Below are 16,621 nucleotides of genomic sequence, written 5' to 3' on the forward strand. Positions count from 1 at the left end.
AAATCCTTCTCCATTCCCACGTTTTGTTTTGTTTCTTAAGCTGGGAAACAGAATGGGCCAAGGAAGTTGAGTGACTGAAGACCAAGGGTTGGTGCAGCCTCCTCACCACGCTGCAGGGGCTGGGCCGCACAGGCTTCTGCTCTTCTCGGTGTCCAGGCTCCTTGGGTGACACTGGAGTTGTCATGGTGGCAGTTCAGTGTGAGATTTTTTTTACCAGGTATTGTGCTTAAGGGACATGGTTTTCCGCTTTCTTCGCCCTGACAGCGTGAACGAAATAGGCCCTGTTGATTCCACTTCAGCCGAGGAGCCTCGGGGCTCGGAGCTGGTGACGTGCCCAAGGTGATGCAGCTCGTGGGCAGCCATGCCTGCCTCGGGCACAGCCTCCAGCGCCAGGGCTGGGCTCTTCAACACAGCATTTAGCACAGAAAGTCGTGTTTCAGGCAGTGTGGGCCGCTATAACAAAACACCTGAGACTGGGTAGTTTATAAAGAACAGACACTCAGGCCAGGCATGGTGGCTCACGCCTGTAATCCCAGCACTTTGGGAGGCCGAGATGGGCGGATCATTTGAGGTCAGGAGTTTGAAACCAGCCTGGCCAGCATGGTGAAACCCCATCTCTACTAAAAATACAAAAAAACTAGCCAGGGTGGTGGCGCATGCCTGTGGTCCCAGCTACTTGGGAGGCTAAGGTAGAAGAATTGCTTGAACCTGGAAGACAGAGGTTGCAGTGAGCCAAGATCACGCCATTGCACTCCAGCCTGGGTGACACAGTGAGATTCTGTCCAAAAAAAAAGCATTTCTCACAGTTCTGGAAGCTGGAAGTCCAAGATGAAAGTGTGGGCAGATTAGTTTCTGCTGGGAACACTGCATCCTCATGTGGCGGAGGGGATGAAAGGTCAAGAGGCCTCAGCCAGTTCCCCGCTGCCTTTTTATGAGGCATGAAGTCATTTGCAAGGGTAGGGGGCCCACCTCTTAGTACCACCGCAATGGCAATTACAACGTCATGTGAATTCTGGCGGGACACGGTCACACCACAGCACCAGCACCCGGTGAATGTGGTTCTCTCCCGTGTCAGAATTTTGTGAATTCCACACAAGGTTGCATCTGTTTTATTCTCTGATTGATTCTAAGCCCCGTGTCCCTGGCATGGGATGGCTGCTTGGCAGTGGGGAGTGGATGAGCCAGTGGTACCCAGGGCTGCCAGGCAGGGCCCTGCAGGGAACAGACCCAAGGGCTGACATGGGGATGTCTGCTGAAGGGCGTATTTACCACGATAAGGGCAGGGCTGGGAGACTGGGCAGCCAGTTTCACCCTCGCACAGGGTACCTGGCAAGACCAGCGGCTGGAGGTGACGTCCTCAGTAAAGAATGGTGGCCACTGGAAACTGTGTGGCTGGAAGGGGAAACGCTTGGGCCTCTGGTGGGGACCAGCCTGGGGTGGGGTCGGCCAGGGTCAGCTGCCTTTCCTCCATGCTGGGACGGAGATGTTGTGTGCGTGTGACAAAGCATTTGATAGCACGCCAAAAGTTTCCTCCATTATGTGTGTGTGAAGTGTTTGACCAGGTCAGAAGTCTTGTTCCATGCGCGTGTGCTCACACAGAAGCAGAGGGGCCCCGTCGCTCTGCCCTCACGCCACTGAACCGCAGGGGTCTCCCACTCGTCAGGCTTGCGGCTCAGCCGCTAAGTGTGTCAGGTGTGCCTCCTGGGCTCTCCTTCGTGCTCTGATCCTATGGTGGCACAGGCGGTGGGGTTAGACAGGTACCGGTCAGATTATGGTGGCACAGGCGATGTGGGGTTAGGCAGGTACTGGTCAGATTACGGTGGCATGGGCGGTGTGGGGTTAGACAGGTACCGGTCAGATTATGGTGGCACAGCTGGTGTGGGGTTAAACAGGTACCGGTCAGATTATGGTGGCGTGGGCGGTGGGGTTGGACAGGTACCGGTCAGATTACATACAGTGGCACAGGCGGTGGGGTTAGACAGGTACTGGTCAGATTACGGTGGCACAGGCGGTGTGGGGTTGGACAGGTACCGGTCAGATTATGGTGGCACAGGCGGTGTGGGGTTGGACAGGTACCGGTCAGATTACGGTGGCATGGGCGGTGTGGGGTTGGACAGGTACCAGTCAGATTATGGTGGCACAGGCGGTGTGGGGTTAGACAGGTACCGGTCAGATGCACAGGCTCCCCACACCCCTGCTGTGGCTTTGGCAGTAAGGACAGGATGCACCCACGCCACAAGAGGAGCACAGGCAGGGGTGTTGGTGTTGGGGCAGCCCACAGGGTCTCCAGACCCCGGCCCCCCTCACACAGCAGCCCAGGAAGGAAGGGCAGAGTCCCAGGTGTCACCCAGGATCTCCCAGGAGCTTCCCCTTTCTGTAAGTCACGGGACAGGAATGACAGGTCGGGGGACTGCAGGAAGCTGCCACCTCTGGGGTCAGAACATGCCCAGGCTGCAGGGGCTCCACTGCGGGGTCTTCGAGAGCCAGACAGCCTGCCCTGTGCTGCACACCTGGCTTTGCTCTGTGCAGAACCCAGCACACGTGATTTTGTGTGACATGCCAACAGCCTGGCTCCCCGGACAGGAGGCCTGCCCTGGGGGAGTGGCTGCAGGAGGAGGGTGGGGCGGGCACCCCTGAGTCTATCCAGCCTTGTCACAGATGCGTCGCCAGCCCTGCAGTCCTGATTTCAGCTCACCTCAGAGTAAATCAGAATAAACCGCACCTGGACTTTCACGAATGCATGTCGACGCTTTCAGTTCACCCCTTCCTTTGCTAACTTTCTTCCTATTTTCTTCTAATGCAAGAGCTTATTAATTCAATATTTATCATTTTGAATAACTTTTTTCCTTTTTAGTAACAAAAATGTACTCCACTATTAGTAAAATGTATTTACTATTTTAGTAACAAAAATATACTTGCCTAAACATGTTTAAAATACAGTGATGTGAACAATTCAGATGTCTCTCTTTTCTTTCTTCTGGTGACTCAACCCCAAATGTCTGGAATTGACTCCGAGGTATCCAGGGCCCGGAGCCAGCCGTCCAAGAGGAAAAAGAAACCACACCCTTCCTTCTGGGAGCCTGGCCAGGAACCCCAGAGCACAGGCGCCTGGCCTCAGTAACGCTTCATTTCCACATCTGCAGGCCCACGGTGTGAATTCACTTCTTTTCTCTTGTCACTGCGTGTATTTTGCTTTTACTGTTGCGCTGTTTCACACTTGGCAGCCTCAGCTGCACTCCAGCCCGCCTGAAGCTGTGCATAGCCCATTCCTGCAGGGTTTGATACCTGCAACCTCAAACCCTTCGAAAGATTCCAAAAATTGAACCAAAGTTAAAATCCTCCATTATTACAGAAAGTTATTAAATGTCAAGTCTCAATCTGAAAAGTTTCTGCCTAAACTTTACAGAAAAAACTTTTTTTTTTTTTTTTTTTTAAATTCAAGACAGGGTCTCTGTTGGCCAGGCGTGGAGTGCAGTGGCGTGGAGTGCAGTGGCGTGATCACGGCTCACCGCAACCTCAGACTCTTGGGCATAAGCGATCCTCTTGCCTCAGCCTCCAAAGTAGCTAGGATCACAGGTGCATGTCACTATGCCTAGCTAATTTTTAAATTTGTTGTGTAGAAATGCCGGTCTTGCTCTCTGGCTCAGACTGGTCTCAAACTCCTCGGCTCAGGCAGTCCTCCCATACTGGCCTCCCAAAGTGCTGGGGTTACAGGCATGAGCCACCGTGCCCGGCCTACATAGAAAACTTTTATAGTCCTTGTAGCTTTCGCATTTTCTGTGTTGTTTTTCAAAAATAATATGTGAAATGCAAAATCCCAATTGGAACACAGTGCATTTTAGCCGCAGTTTCATTGGTTACAAGGAATTTCCAAGCATATCTGGTCAACCCCAGAGATTTTGTTTCCACCCAAAACAACCACAGAGCACAGAACGTTGGAGACGTAGAGTGGTTTTGTGCAACAGCCAAAGCTTAGAAAGGTCGAGGCCACCATGCGATATTCCCATTGTGTGTTTTCTGTAATTTCAGATTATCTCACATAGAAAGCATGCAGCCCTTAAAAAAAATAAAGCTCAGGAAAAATCTCATTTGCTAAATGTGGCTTTTTACATTTTAATTTGGAGCTAGTTGCAGGACTGGAACTGCGTCCTGCCAGCGTGGGTCCCTGGTCAGCCAGTCCTCTGCCAGCTGGTGTCTGTCTTCTGGCCCTTGGTGTGCACGCAGCACTGTTCTGGCCACTGAGAAGGGAGGGCTTGTGGCTGAGTGAGTTTCCTTTGCAAGTGAATGCAAGGCTGGGTCGAGGACACCTTCCCACCCCTTCCTGCCTCGTTTTTGCTTGAAATGTAGTCCTGATGCCTACAGGGGCACCTGCTGTTGGCACCATGAGGGGCAGGCATGAGGATCCACATCCACACTCAGGCACGGGCAGCAATGGGTGGCACAGCCCTGGGCCGCCAGCCTGGGATCCCGTCACGCAAGAAAAACACCAGCCTGTTGGCAGCAGTGCAGGAAGCACCCCACCTGCCGTGTTGACCTTTACCCTTTCTCACAGGTTCCTAAACACACAGGATGAAAAGTGTTAACCTGCTAAGCATGTTAACCATGGGAATGATGAGAAAACCCTCCCTAGGAGACACTAACAGTTTGCAACTGTGGACTTTTAAAAATCATCTTGGCTGGGAGGGGAGACAGTTGGGGGGCCTGGACTCGTCACCTGTGTCTCAGATGCTGCAGCTTCAAAAGGAGGCCTCCTTGTTTAAAGGAAGTTACTCTGTTCCCTTTTTTTTTTTTTTTTTTTTTTTTGGCTTATTTTGAATTAATTTCAAACTTACAGAAATTTGAAGGGAAAAAAAACAAACCTTCCATATACTCTTTAAGCATATTTATCCATTTTTAACTTTTTGCCGCATGTCATAGCAGTCTCTCTCCCTTTCCCTCTGTCTCTCTCTCCCTTTCCCGCTGTCTCTCTCTCCTTGCCTCTTTCTCTCTCTTTCTTTCTTTCCCCTACCTTACTTTGTATCCCTTACTCCTTAATACTTTAGTGTTTATTGGCTGGGCACGGTGGCTCACATCTGTCATCCCTGCACTTTGGGAGGCCGAGGCGGGTGGATCACCTGAGGCCAGGAGTTCGAGACCAGCCTGGCCAACATTGTGAAATCTCGTCTCTACTAAAAATACAAAAAGTTAGCCGGGTGCACGCTTGTAATCCCAGCTACTAGGGAAGCTGAGGCAGGAGAATTGCTTGAACCCGGCAGGTGGAGGTTGCAGTGAGCCGAGATGGCACCACCGTACTCCAGCCTGGGTGACAGAGTGAGACTATGTCTAAAAAAAAACAAAAACAAACAAACAAAAAAAAAGTTAGTGTTTATTTCCTAAGAATAAGGATATTATCTTATGTAACCACACAAGCTATCAATTCAAGAACTGTAACGTGGAGCCAGTACTTTTTATCTCATCTACAGTTTTCATTCTAACTTTGACAGTTTCTTTCCTATCCTTTTTTTTTTTCTTGGTCCAGGACGGAGTACCAGATCACATCCTCTATTTAGTAATCACATCTCTTTATTCTTTAATCTGTTGCAGTTCTTCAGCCTGTCTTTGTCTTTAACGGCAGTGATATTTTTGAAAAAATACCAGCCGGTTGTATTAAAGCGTGCCCTCAGTTTGGTTTGGTCTGGTATTTTGTCAGGGTTGATTTCGAGTTACGTATTTCCAGCTGGAGTGCTCTGTAAACAATGTCCTTGAGATACAGAACACAGAGGCGTCTGTCAGCCTGCCCTGATTGGCAGTGTTAATTTTGGTCCCCGATAAGGTGGTTCCTCCTCTGAATAGTCACTGATTTTCCTCGTCGTTGGGTGTCTTGCGGGAGATCTGCTGAGGCTGAGAACGCCCTGTCTGCCCGTAAAGCCTCCTCCTGCCCCAAGCTGGCCTCACTGGCACCAAGTCACGTTTGCACTCAACTGGGTCAGCCGTTACGGTGAGGGTTCAATCACGTTTGCATTCAGCTGGGTCAACCGTTATGGTGACGGTTCAATGTGTTGATTTTCCACCTCCGTCACTTCTCACAGCATTCGATAAAGAAGGGCTACTTTCTTCCCAGTGTTTGTTTACTATCCCTGTGGGCTCATGGATTCTCTGTTCGGCAACGTTCTTCTATTTATAGTGGGTTATAACTGATTGTTGTTCTGATAGACGTTGCTGCTTCCGTTGTTCCAGGTTTGCTGTGGGGGTCTGTCCAGGCTGTTCCAGCATCTTTCTTTGGACCAGTCCTTGTGTTGAGTACATCCTTATTTTCTTTTTCTTTCTTTCTTTTTTTTTTTTTTTTTACATGTCTGCATTTCTTTCTATTGTTATTGTTTTTATTATACTTTAAGTTCTAGGGTACATGCGCACAACGTGCAGGTTTGTTACATAGGTATACGTGTGCCGTGTTGGTTTGCTGCATCCATCAACTCGTCATTTACATTAGGTATTTCTCCTAATGCTCTCCCTCCCCCCTCCCCCCCCCCCCTGACAGGCCCCAGTGTGTGATGTTCCCCACCCTGTGTCCAAGTGTTCTCATTGTTCAATTCCCAACTATGAGTGAGAACATGCGGAGTTTGGTTTTCTGTCCTTGTGACAGTTTGCTCAGAATGATGATTTCCAGCTTCATCCATGTCCCTGCAAAGGACTTCAACTCATCCTTTTTTATGGCTGCATAGTATTCCATGGTGTATATGGAGCACGTCCTTCTTTTCTTTTCTTTCTTGCTTGCTTTTTTCTTTTTTTTTTTTGAGACAGAGTCTCACTCTATTGCCAGGCTGGAGTGCAGTGGTGCGGTCTTGGCTCACTGCAACCTCTGCCTCCTGGGTTCAAACGATTCTCCTGCCTCAGCTTCCTGAATAGCTAGGACAACTGGCACACGCCACCACGTCTGGCTAATTTTTGTATTTTTAGTAGAGATGGGGTTTCACCTTGTTGGCCAGGATGGTGTCAATTTGTTGACCTTGTGATCCGCCCAGTTCTGCCTCCCAAAATGCTGGGATTAAAGGCGTGAGCCACGCACGCGACCACGTCCTTATTTTCTATGCAGCAGATGCACCTTCTCTGCTGTGCCACTGAATCCAGCCCTTTCTCTGAGAATTCTGGTTCTTTTTAGTGAGGAATGGGATTTGAAGTTAAGATGTGAGTGGGAGAAGTGCTTGTTGCTAGTGGGCCATCAGAACCTCCAGACCCTTCTACCTCCGCTACAACCCAGCCCCACGGCACTTCCTTACCCACCTCACTCCTGTGTGTCCTGTCTTGCATGGTGACCACCCCGGCTCACAGCTGCAGAGGGAGCATCACGCGTGGCTCAAACATGCCATAACACAGAGCAGGTTTGGAATGGCTCCACCCACAGGACCACAAGAAACAAACGCATTGAGACTTCCAGATCTGTTTGCAGCTTTTTTCTTTAGTCTGAGGGTATGCAGTCAAAGTGCTGTCTTCAAAAATTACTTAAATTTTGTCCCAACTCTCTTTCAGATGATGGCTAATTGTTTGAAAGACACTTGGGTTCCTTTGTTGGCATTCTATTGTAGCATTTTCCCCAATTCTTGATAATTTTATTATTTGAATATGTAAAATGTCATGATTCCAAAAGTTAAAACTATTCAAAATGCTATGCTCAGAGAAATGTCTTCTCTCTATTTCTTCTGTCCCGTTTTCTCCAAAAGGAAGCAGTTCGTTTATTTTTATTTTAACAGCTTTCCTGAACTATAATTCACATACCGTAAAATTCACCCGTTTAAAGTGTATTTAGCCGGTTTTAGTATTCATGGAATTGCGAAACCACCACAATCAATTTTAGAACGTTTTTATCAACTAAAAAAAAAAAAGAATTTGTACCCATTAGTAGCTATTCCCCGTTTCCCGCCCCCGACCCCGACCCGATCCCCTTAGCAGTCCTCCTCCCTGACCTTAGGCAACGGCTAATCTTTTTGTCTTTGCAGATTTGCCAATTCTGGACATTTCCTCTAAGGGAAATCATACAATACATAGCCTTGTGCACCTGACTTCTTTCACACAGCATCATGTTTTCAAGGTTCATCCGTGTTGTAGCGTGTATCAGTACTTTATGCCCTTTTATTGCCAAATCATACCCCATAGTATGGACTGACCACGTTTTATGTAGCTGTCTGTCAGTGGATGGCCATTGGCATCGTTTCCTCTTTTTGGCTGTTATGAACAACTCTGTGATGAACATGGTGGCATGTTTTTGTGGGGACATAGGTGTCCCCTCTCTTATGTATTCCACCAGGAGTGGAACTGCTGGGTCCTACATTCGCTCTATGGTTAGATGCTGAGGAACTGTCAGAGCATTTCCTGAAGCACCTGCACTCTTGGCTGCTTTACGCTTCCATCAGTGCATGAGGGTTCCGGGCTCTGCACATCCTCAGCAACCCCAGTCTCTATCCCTCTGCGTCCTGACCGCCATGCCAGTGGGTGTGCGGTGGTGCCTGGGTGTGGCTTGATTCCCATTTCCCTGACGGCTGATGACGCTGAGTGTCCTCACTGGCACCCGGCCCCTTCATGTGTTTTCCTGAGAGCAACGCCGCTTCACATCCTGTGTCCGCTTGGCCCAGTGGGGTAATTCCTACCCCGTGGAGTGGAGAGTTCTGGGTCTACTCTGGATGCACAGCACTTATGAGACACCTGGTCTGCGCAGACCTCTTTCCACGCTGGGCTTGTCTTTTCACTCTACTGATGTTTCTGGAAGTTTCCTTTTGTTGTTTGTGGTTTTCGGATCGTATCACAAAAGGCTTTGCCTAACCTGAGACTGCAAAGATTGACACTCGTATTTTTTTCTGAGAGTTTTAGAGTTTTACTTTTTACATTTAGGTCTTTGATCCCTTTCTAGTTTATGTTTCTCCTTAGTTAGCCTGTTCTAGGCCGTCCTTTGTTTTTTACAAAAATCCTTCTTGCTACAATTTCAGCATTTTTATTTTTGAAAAACATATGTCTTTCATCTGTACTTCCTAACTAATACACCGTTTTTAAAAATGTACTTTTTTATGTTAGCAAATCTCTCTATATCTGCAGGGTCTTTTGTTCTGTATTTTGTTGATTTGTTTCTTACTTGCTTGTTTTTTGGTTTGATTGGTCTTGTTCAAGCTCTATTTTATTAATCTTTCTGAGAAGTAAGGGGTTTTTTTGGTTAATCTTTTTTTTGATAATTTTTTTTTCTGTCCTTATATTCATTATTTCCTTTCTTCTTGTTGTTTTCAATTTATTCAGTTTTTCTATTCAGTTTTCAGATTTTTGTATTGAATATTTTGTTTTATTTTGAAGTTTTCTTGCTTCCTGTAAATACATTTGAAATTATAAAATTTCTTTTAAGTACTAATTTAACATTGTCCCACAAAATTTTACATTTTTGTTTTTATTTTAATTTGGTTCTAAATATTTTGTAACCCTCTTCTGATTTACTTTTAAACCCAAGGGATATTTAGTAATGCCATTTCCTTTCCAAAAATGTGGTATTTTAAAACTTCTATCCTTTTGTTATTTATTTCAAGATTTATTATACTGTTATGTTAGAACACACTTTGTTGCTTTAGAGTTTATTGTATTTCTTTCTTGCTAAATACATTTTTCATGATATATGATCAAATTGTATAAACATTCTATACATTTTTACAAGTATAGTCTTCAATGGATGAGAATTCTATGTAAATATAATGATTTAGAATTTGTATATTTCAAACCTTTGATGTCTGCTATTTTATATGTTTTAAGAAATATCTAATATAATTACCAACTTACGTTTTTCTCTGTATAGTTGTGTGAGTTTTTGCTTTTTTTTTTTTTTTTTTTTTGAGGCAGAGTCTCCCTCTTGTCACCAGGCTGGAGTGCAGTGGCACAATCTCGGCTCACTGCAACTTTTGCCTCTCAGGTTCAAGTGATTCTCCTGCCTCATCCTCCCGAGTAGCTGGGACTACAGGCACGTGCCACCACGCCCAGGTAGTTTTTGCATTTTTAGTAGAGACAGGGTTTCGCCATGTTGGTCAGGCTGGTCTCAAACTCCTGGCCTCAGGGGATCCGCCTGCCTCGGCCTCCCGAAGTGCTGGGATTACAGACGTGAGCCACTGCACCCAGCCAGTTTTTGCTTTTATTTATTTCTGTCCTTATATTCATTATTTCCTTTCTTGTTGTTGTTTTCAATTTATTCAGTTTTTGAATCATAATGGTTGCATCTTGTTCATTTGTTTCCTCTTTCAAGTATATAACATCATGCTGTTCTTTGGTGATTACTTTGCTTTGGACTTTGCAGATAGCAGGGCTACTGTCTAGTTTTATATTGATTCAAATTTGCCTAGCGCTTCTTTTTCTATTTATTTTAAACTTTTTAGTGTCCTTTACTTTCAAATATGCTTCCTTGGAAAACTGTTGATTCTTTTTTTATAAATCCAAGCTTCATACTGGTGTTTTAGCTCATTAAGTTGATCGTGTCTGTGGTTGCAGCAGGACTTTATTTCTGCCTCCTTTGTTCATAATTGGCTTTTACATTCCTTTCCTTTTCCCCAAGTTTCTTCTATAGATTTTAATAGTGGTTACCTTTAGTTTAAGATCCACATTGATACATATCTAATCCTATTTATTTCCTGAGCAGATTAATATTAAATCTTTGGATTCCCATGTTGATTCTGTTTAGATATTTACTTTTGTGTTGTTGTAAATGTACTTCATCCTCTCTCCTCACTTCGGTCCTGGCTTTTTGTTTGTTTTTTTTTTTGAGATGGAGTCTCGCTCTGTCGCCCAGGCTGGAGTGAGCGGCGTGATCTTGGCTCACTGCAAGCTCCGCCTCCCGGGTTCACGCCATTCTCCTGCCTCAGCCTCCCGAGTAGCTGGGACTACAGGCGCTCTCCACCATGCCTGGCTAATTTTTGTATTTTTAGTAGAGATGGGGTTTCACCATGTTAGCCAGGATGGTCTCCATCTCCTGACCTCGTGATCCGCCTGCCTCGGCCTCCCAAAGTGCTGGGATTACAGGTGTGAGCCACCGCGCCCGGCCGGTCCTGGCTTTTTTAGATAACAATAGACTTTATTAAAATCTATTTGATCTAAAGCTTTTTATACCCATAGTTCCTATCAACATCCTCCTGGATTTATTTATCTTCTAATTTCCTTGAAGAACGTTTTCAAAGTGGGTCTTGGAAAAGTGGATCTTCTGAGGCCTTTGATACTGGAAGATAATTTGATGTGTGCTCATACTTCAGTGACAGTTGAGCTGGCTATAAAATTCTACGTCAAATTCTTTTTTTAATGTTTTATTTTATTTATTTATTTATTTCTCAGATGGAGTCTTGCTCTGTCCCCCAGGCTGGAGTGCAGTGGCATGATCTCGGCTCGGCTCGCTGCAACCTCCAACTCCCTGGTTCAAAGGATTCTCCTGCCTCAGCCTCCCTGGTAGCTGGAATTACAGGCATGCGCTGCCACACCCAGCTAATTTTTGTGTTTTTAGTAGAGACGGTGTTTCACCATGTTGGCCTGGATGGTCTCCATCTCCTGACCTCATGATCCACCTGCCTCGGCCTCCCAGAGTGCTGGGATTACAGGTGTGAGCCACTGCACCTGTCTTCTGTGTCAAATTCTTTTCCTTGAGGTCTTTAAAAATATTACTCCAGTGTCTTCTGGCACCCAGTGTGGCTGCTGGAAACTCTGAAACCAAACTTACTCTTTCGTTGGTGATCTGCTCTTCATAGAAACTTTTGGAATTTTCTTTGATATTCTTGAGTTTCACTATCAATTACGGGTAAGTTTCCCATCCATCCTATTTGACACTCTCTAAGCCCTTTCAGTTTGAGAGCTTTCATCTTTGTTTAATTTTTTCTCATTTTACCTTCAAGTATTTTTTCCTCCATTTTTATTTGTCTCTTTGTTCCTGGAACTCCATTATCTGTACATTGCCACTTCTTTAATTACCTTAATCACCTTTAACCGTTCTTTCATAGGTTCTCTCTTTTCCTGTTGCCTTCTGGGCGAGTTGCCTCTAGCCCGCTCACCTGGCTTTGGCCGCAGTTGGCCTCATCATGTTCCTTATTTCAATTATTTCATTGGATGCTAGACATTCCTTCTTCCCTGTTTTATGTCTCTGGTATCTGCCCTTATCTCTTTGAATATGTTTTATTTTTATGAATTCTTGGTGCATCTGTTTTAAAACTTTAAACAGGAGAGGCCGAGGCGGGTGGATCACCTGAGGTCGGGAGTTCGAAACCAGCCTGGCCAACGTGGTGAAACTCTGTCTCTATTAAAAATACAAAGATTAGCCGGGTGTGGTGGTGCGGGCCTGTAGTCCCAGCTACTCAGGAAGCTGAGGCAGGAGAATTGCTTGAACCCAGGAGGCGGAGGTTGCAGTGAGCCGAGATTGCGCCACCACACTCCAGTCTGGGAGACAGAGAGAGATTCATCTCAAAAAATAAAAATAAAATAAAATAAACAAATAAAATTTTAAACAGTATCCTCAGCTCAACTTGTTTCTTTTTCAGGGGTTGCAGTCCTCAGGTGTTAGCTCTTTGGAGTGGGTGTGATCCCCCTGGGGTCTAAGACACCGGTCAGAGGAGGCCCAGGTCAGGTCTTCCCCAGAACTGGGGCCAGGAAGGGGAAGAGTCTGGGCCAACCACTCCATTGGCTCCAGCCCTACCGCCAGCATCTGGGGGCAGGGAGTTGCAGTCAAGCTCTTAAAAAACAAAAGCCGAAAGTGCAGCGAGGTGAGGTATCCCCTGAGGACAGGATGCTGAGACCTGTCTGCTGTGCAGGGGAGGGGAAGGAGGGCGGGGCCATCTCCCACCCAGCCCTGAGCCTCCCTGATGATGCTCCCACCCACCCAGCTCCAGATGGTGCTCCCACTCACAAGATTGCTGCTTTTCCCATAGACTGGAAGCAACTCCAGGCCTTGTCTCCAGCTGTCCCTGAATTCTCCTTGTCTCCTTTCTTCCTAACTTCCTCAGTCCAAGGCTTGGAGGCCGCAGTCTGCAAATCAGGACCCATGTCCCTCTCCACACCTTCCCATTTGTGTAGTTCTGTTTGGAGTCTGGATTCAGCAAATCTCTGTCCTCCTGGACCAGGTTTTGGTGCCCTGGGGCTGCTGTGGAACCTGCCCCAGGTGTTTCCCGGTCATTACAGATCCCAAGACCCTCCTAGGTCCCAGATCCCTGGATCTGGAGGAGCGGGGCCCCTTCTGCCAGGCTTCCTCCCTGGGTCACGAACTCGCATCTGCCCGGACTCTCACTGCTGTCTCTCTCTCTCTCTCTCTCTCGCTCCTTCTCACTGTCCACTAGATTTTATGGAGGAATCCTGAGAGACGTCCCAGGCTGCCTACCATGACATTGACCATGCCCACCAGCATTGAGGCTCTGCACCATCTCCCCGTCCTGTCCGAAGCCCCTTCCACCCGGTACCGTCACCCCCTTACACTCAGGGGTACTGGTCCGTCTACGCCATGCTGAGAGCTGCTGCCATGAAAAGACCCCTGATCTCACCCCCTCCAGCAGCTACCTCTTCTCCGCTTTCTAGAGAAACCACCTAGGAGGACTTTGTACACACACCCGCCCCACCTCCTCTTTCCTGTTGTCTCTAAGGCCCGAGGCCCACCACAGTGCCCTCTGCCCCCCACAGTCACCCCTGCCAGGGCGCCGGCGGCCACATCCCTCCAGTGCCCTGCAGCAGCGTTTGCTCCACCAACCCCTCCTCCAGAAGGGCTTTTTTGGGAGGGATCCTGGAGCCCGATCCTGGTCCCCCTCCCATCATCCTAACCTCCTCCTGTCTTTCTTCTCCAGCTATTTTTTTCTGAGAGGATCTTCCCAGGCAAAGTCACCTGTAAATCACATCCATACCCCAGAAGCTCCCAAAATCTCATCTTCAGCCCAGACCTGAATACTGGGTCAGCTGACATCTTACCTGGGCATCCACACCAGGACTTTGCTTTCCCGGACAAGGTGCTCTTCCTCCTGTTACCTCCATCTCGGTACCAGGGGCTGCTCTCCTTCCAGTTGTTGAAGTCAAACCTCTTGGGATTTTTCTTGATTCCTCTTTCTCTTCAAACCCCCGTCCAATCCCAGGGCCAATCCTGTTGACCTATCCTGTTCATAATAAAGCCCTGTGCCCTCCACTCCTCCTCTGGTGGTTTGATGAACGTTCTTGTACCCATCACTAATTTGATCCCAGCGTCTCCACTGGAGACAGGAGATGCCTCTGCACACACTGACGCACACTGAGTGTCACAGCAATTCCACTGGTGGGAGACAGACATCCCCAAGCATTTGAACAATCGCTTTTCTTTGTTGAAGTTTTCTTCCACCCCATTCACTGTCTCCTCTGACCACACAACTTGATTTTGCCTCTTTCTCCGTGTTGAAGGCTGCCCGGTGGTCTTTGACTGTTGATTTCTCAGCATAAGGCACTGAGAAGGGATGTGGAACCCTGGGGGTCTGTGTGTGTGTGTGTGTGTGTGTGTGTGTGTGGTGTAAGGAGGTTTGCCTGTGGGCCCTGGGATGACCAGGGAGGCGCATGGGTCTCATGTTGAGGAACCCACGAATCACGCAGATTTTTCTCGTGGGTGTGTTTCCCTGAAAGGAATTCTGTCCCCTGGGGTGTGGGGTGGAAGGACCTGTCATTCTGTCCCCTGGGGTGTGGGGTGGAAGGACCTGTCACTCTGTCCCCTGGGGTGTGGGGTGGAAGGTCCTGTCATTCTGTCCCCTGGGGTGTGGGGTGGAAGGACCTGTCACTCTGTCCCCTGGGGTGTGGGGTGGAAGGTCCTGTCACTCTGTCCCCTGGGGTGTGGGGTGGAAGGACCTGTCACTCTGTCCCCTGGGGTGTGGGGTGGAAGGACCTGTCACTCTGTCCCCTGGGGTGTGGGGTGGAAGGTCCTGTCATTCTGTCCCCTGGGGTGTGGGGTGGAAGGACCTGTCACTCTGTCCCCTGGGATATGGGGTGGAAGGATCTGTAATTTGGTTGCCACAACTCTTGGATCCAAGTCGGCAAAGGTCACTGTTCCTTTACTCCTCCTGCTTCCCGTTCCTGCCTCGGAATCTCCATGACAGTGTCTTCTGGCCAATGCCTCCTGGGCCCTCCCAGCTGGGCCGGGGCTGCCGCCTGCCCTCCTGGGTGTGGAGCAGGACCTGGAGATCCCGTGCCTCCTGCTTTCAGCCTCGCCTGATGCCCCCTTTCAGAGATGCCTGAGCCTCCCCAGGCTCTCCCTGTGGCTCCAAGTAGCCTCCTCTGGCCTCACCGGTGTCCACCCGTCCATCGTCTGTCCCTCAGCCTCCAGCCCTCAGACTTTGCCGTGGCCTCTGCCTTTCACTGTCTTGGCCCTGGAGCATTTTGTTTCTCCTCCCCTTCCTCCTTCTTCTAATTCTTCTTCTTTTAATTCTTCTTCTTCTTCTTCTAAATGGAGACAGGGTCTCACTATGTTGCCCAGGCTGGCCTTGAATTCCTGGCCTTGAGCAATCCTTTTGTCTCAGCCTCCCAAAGGGCTGGGATTACAGGCGTGAGCCACCACACCCGGCCATGCCTTCTATCTTCTGCCTTCTATCTTCTTTCTCTACTTTCAACACTTAAATAATTTTAACCGGGTTTCAGCAGGAAATGGATGGACATGAGTGCTCTGTCTGCCTGTTGGATCTGCCTGTTGGCCGGAAGCCCTTGCATCTGATCTAAACAACCCCCATCTTGCCTTTGTTAGGGTTTCTGCTTTTGGTTTTATTCATAAAATTGACATCTCAACTCTAATATTTATGTTCTTGTCACAGACAACTGTGATAGACTAATCAGTGACCTAATTGTCCTAAACCCAATCTTTTAATAAAATCTGGTTTCTTAAGAACTGGAGCGACAGGTTTGTGAGAAAGCTCCTGCCCGGACGAGGCCAAGAGCGGCGGAGTGAGTTTCAGGCTCCCAGAAGTGGGAAGTATTTCGGATTTAGGCTGTAAAGAATTCCCTGTAAAAATAGCTGAACAGATTGGTCTCATATCACTGTGGGACTTTCTTGGAACATGAGGTGAGGTTATGGGTTGGCTTGAAAATAAAACCAAGCACATTTCCCGATGAGGGAATGGGGCTGTGGTTAGGGTGGGATCTGTGGGGGTTCTGGGGTGCTGGCAGGGCTCGGTTGTGATCTGGTTATGTAGCTGTTTGCTTTATAACCATTTACCAAATGTACGGTTTGTGAATTCTTCTGCATGTATGTTTTATTTCACAATAAAATGTCAACTTTTTTAAACAACTAAGCAAAGTGAAGAACAATGCAGTGCAGTTTCTTTGGAAATACGCTTTGGTAGTTATTTAATTGGGCAAATGGAAAATTACTTTTTATGAAGACGGTTTCTGCATATCACAAAAACGCCGTGTGCTGAACCATGCAGTAAGTGAAAGCGTCTAGATAAGAGCAGCCGTTTGTTCTTCCCGATAAGGCACCCCCTACTGTTTTCTCTGGAATCCAACTGGCATGCCTGATGACTGGCGTTTTTATAAGTCAGTGAGTATTTACACGTCTCAAACAGGCAAGTTTAAAACCACAAAGTCAGGGGTATGTTAAAAACTTGACTTCGGGTCTTAATGATCCATTGATCTTTTCATTTCTTCATTTTGGGTCCGGCTGCTT

General features: G+C 47.6%; 1 protein-coding gene across 1 annotated transcript; it reads left to right on the forward strand.

The window, feature by feature from the left end:
* Positions 1-626: 626 nt before the first annotated feature.
* On the forward strand, positions 627-16,247 carry LOC116276321 (spidroin-1-like). Its single transcript, XM_031669340.1, has 2 exons — positions 627-3,150; positions 13,302-16,247. The coding sequence occupies exon 1, from the start codon at positions 1,729-1,731 to the stop codon at positions 2,635-2,637; it is 909 nt and encodes a 302-aa protein (XP_031525200.1). The 5' UTR covers positions 627-1,728; the 3' UTR covers positions 2,638-3,150; positions 13,302-16,247.
* The last annotated feature ends 374 nt before the right edge of the window (positions 16,248-16,621 follow it).

This window comes from Papio anubis, chromosome 8 (genome assembly GCF_008728515.1).
Source record: "Papio anubis isolate 15944 chromosome 8, Panubis1.0, whole genome shotgun sequence".
NCBI lineage: Eukaryota > Metazoa > Chordata > Mammalia > Primates > Cercopithecidae > Papio > Papio anubis.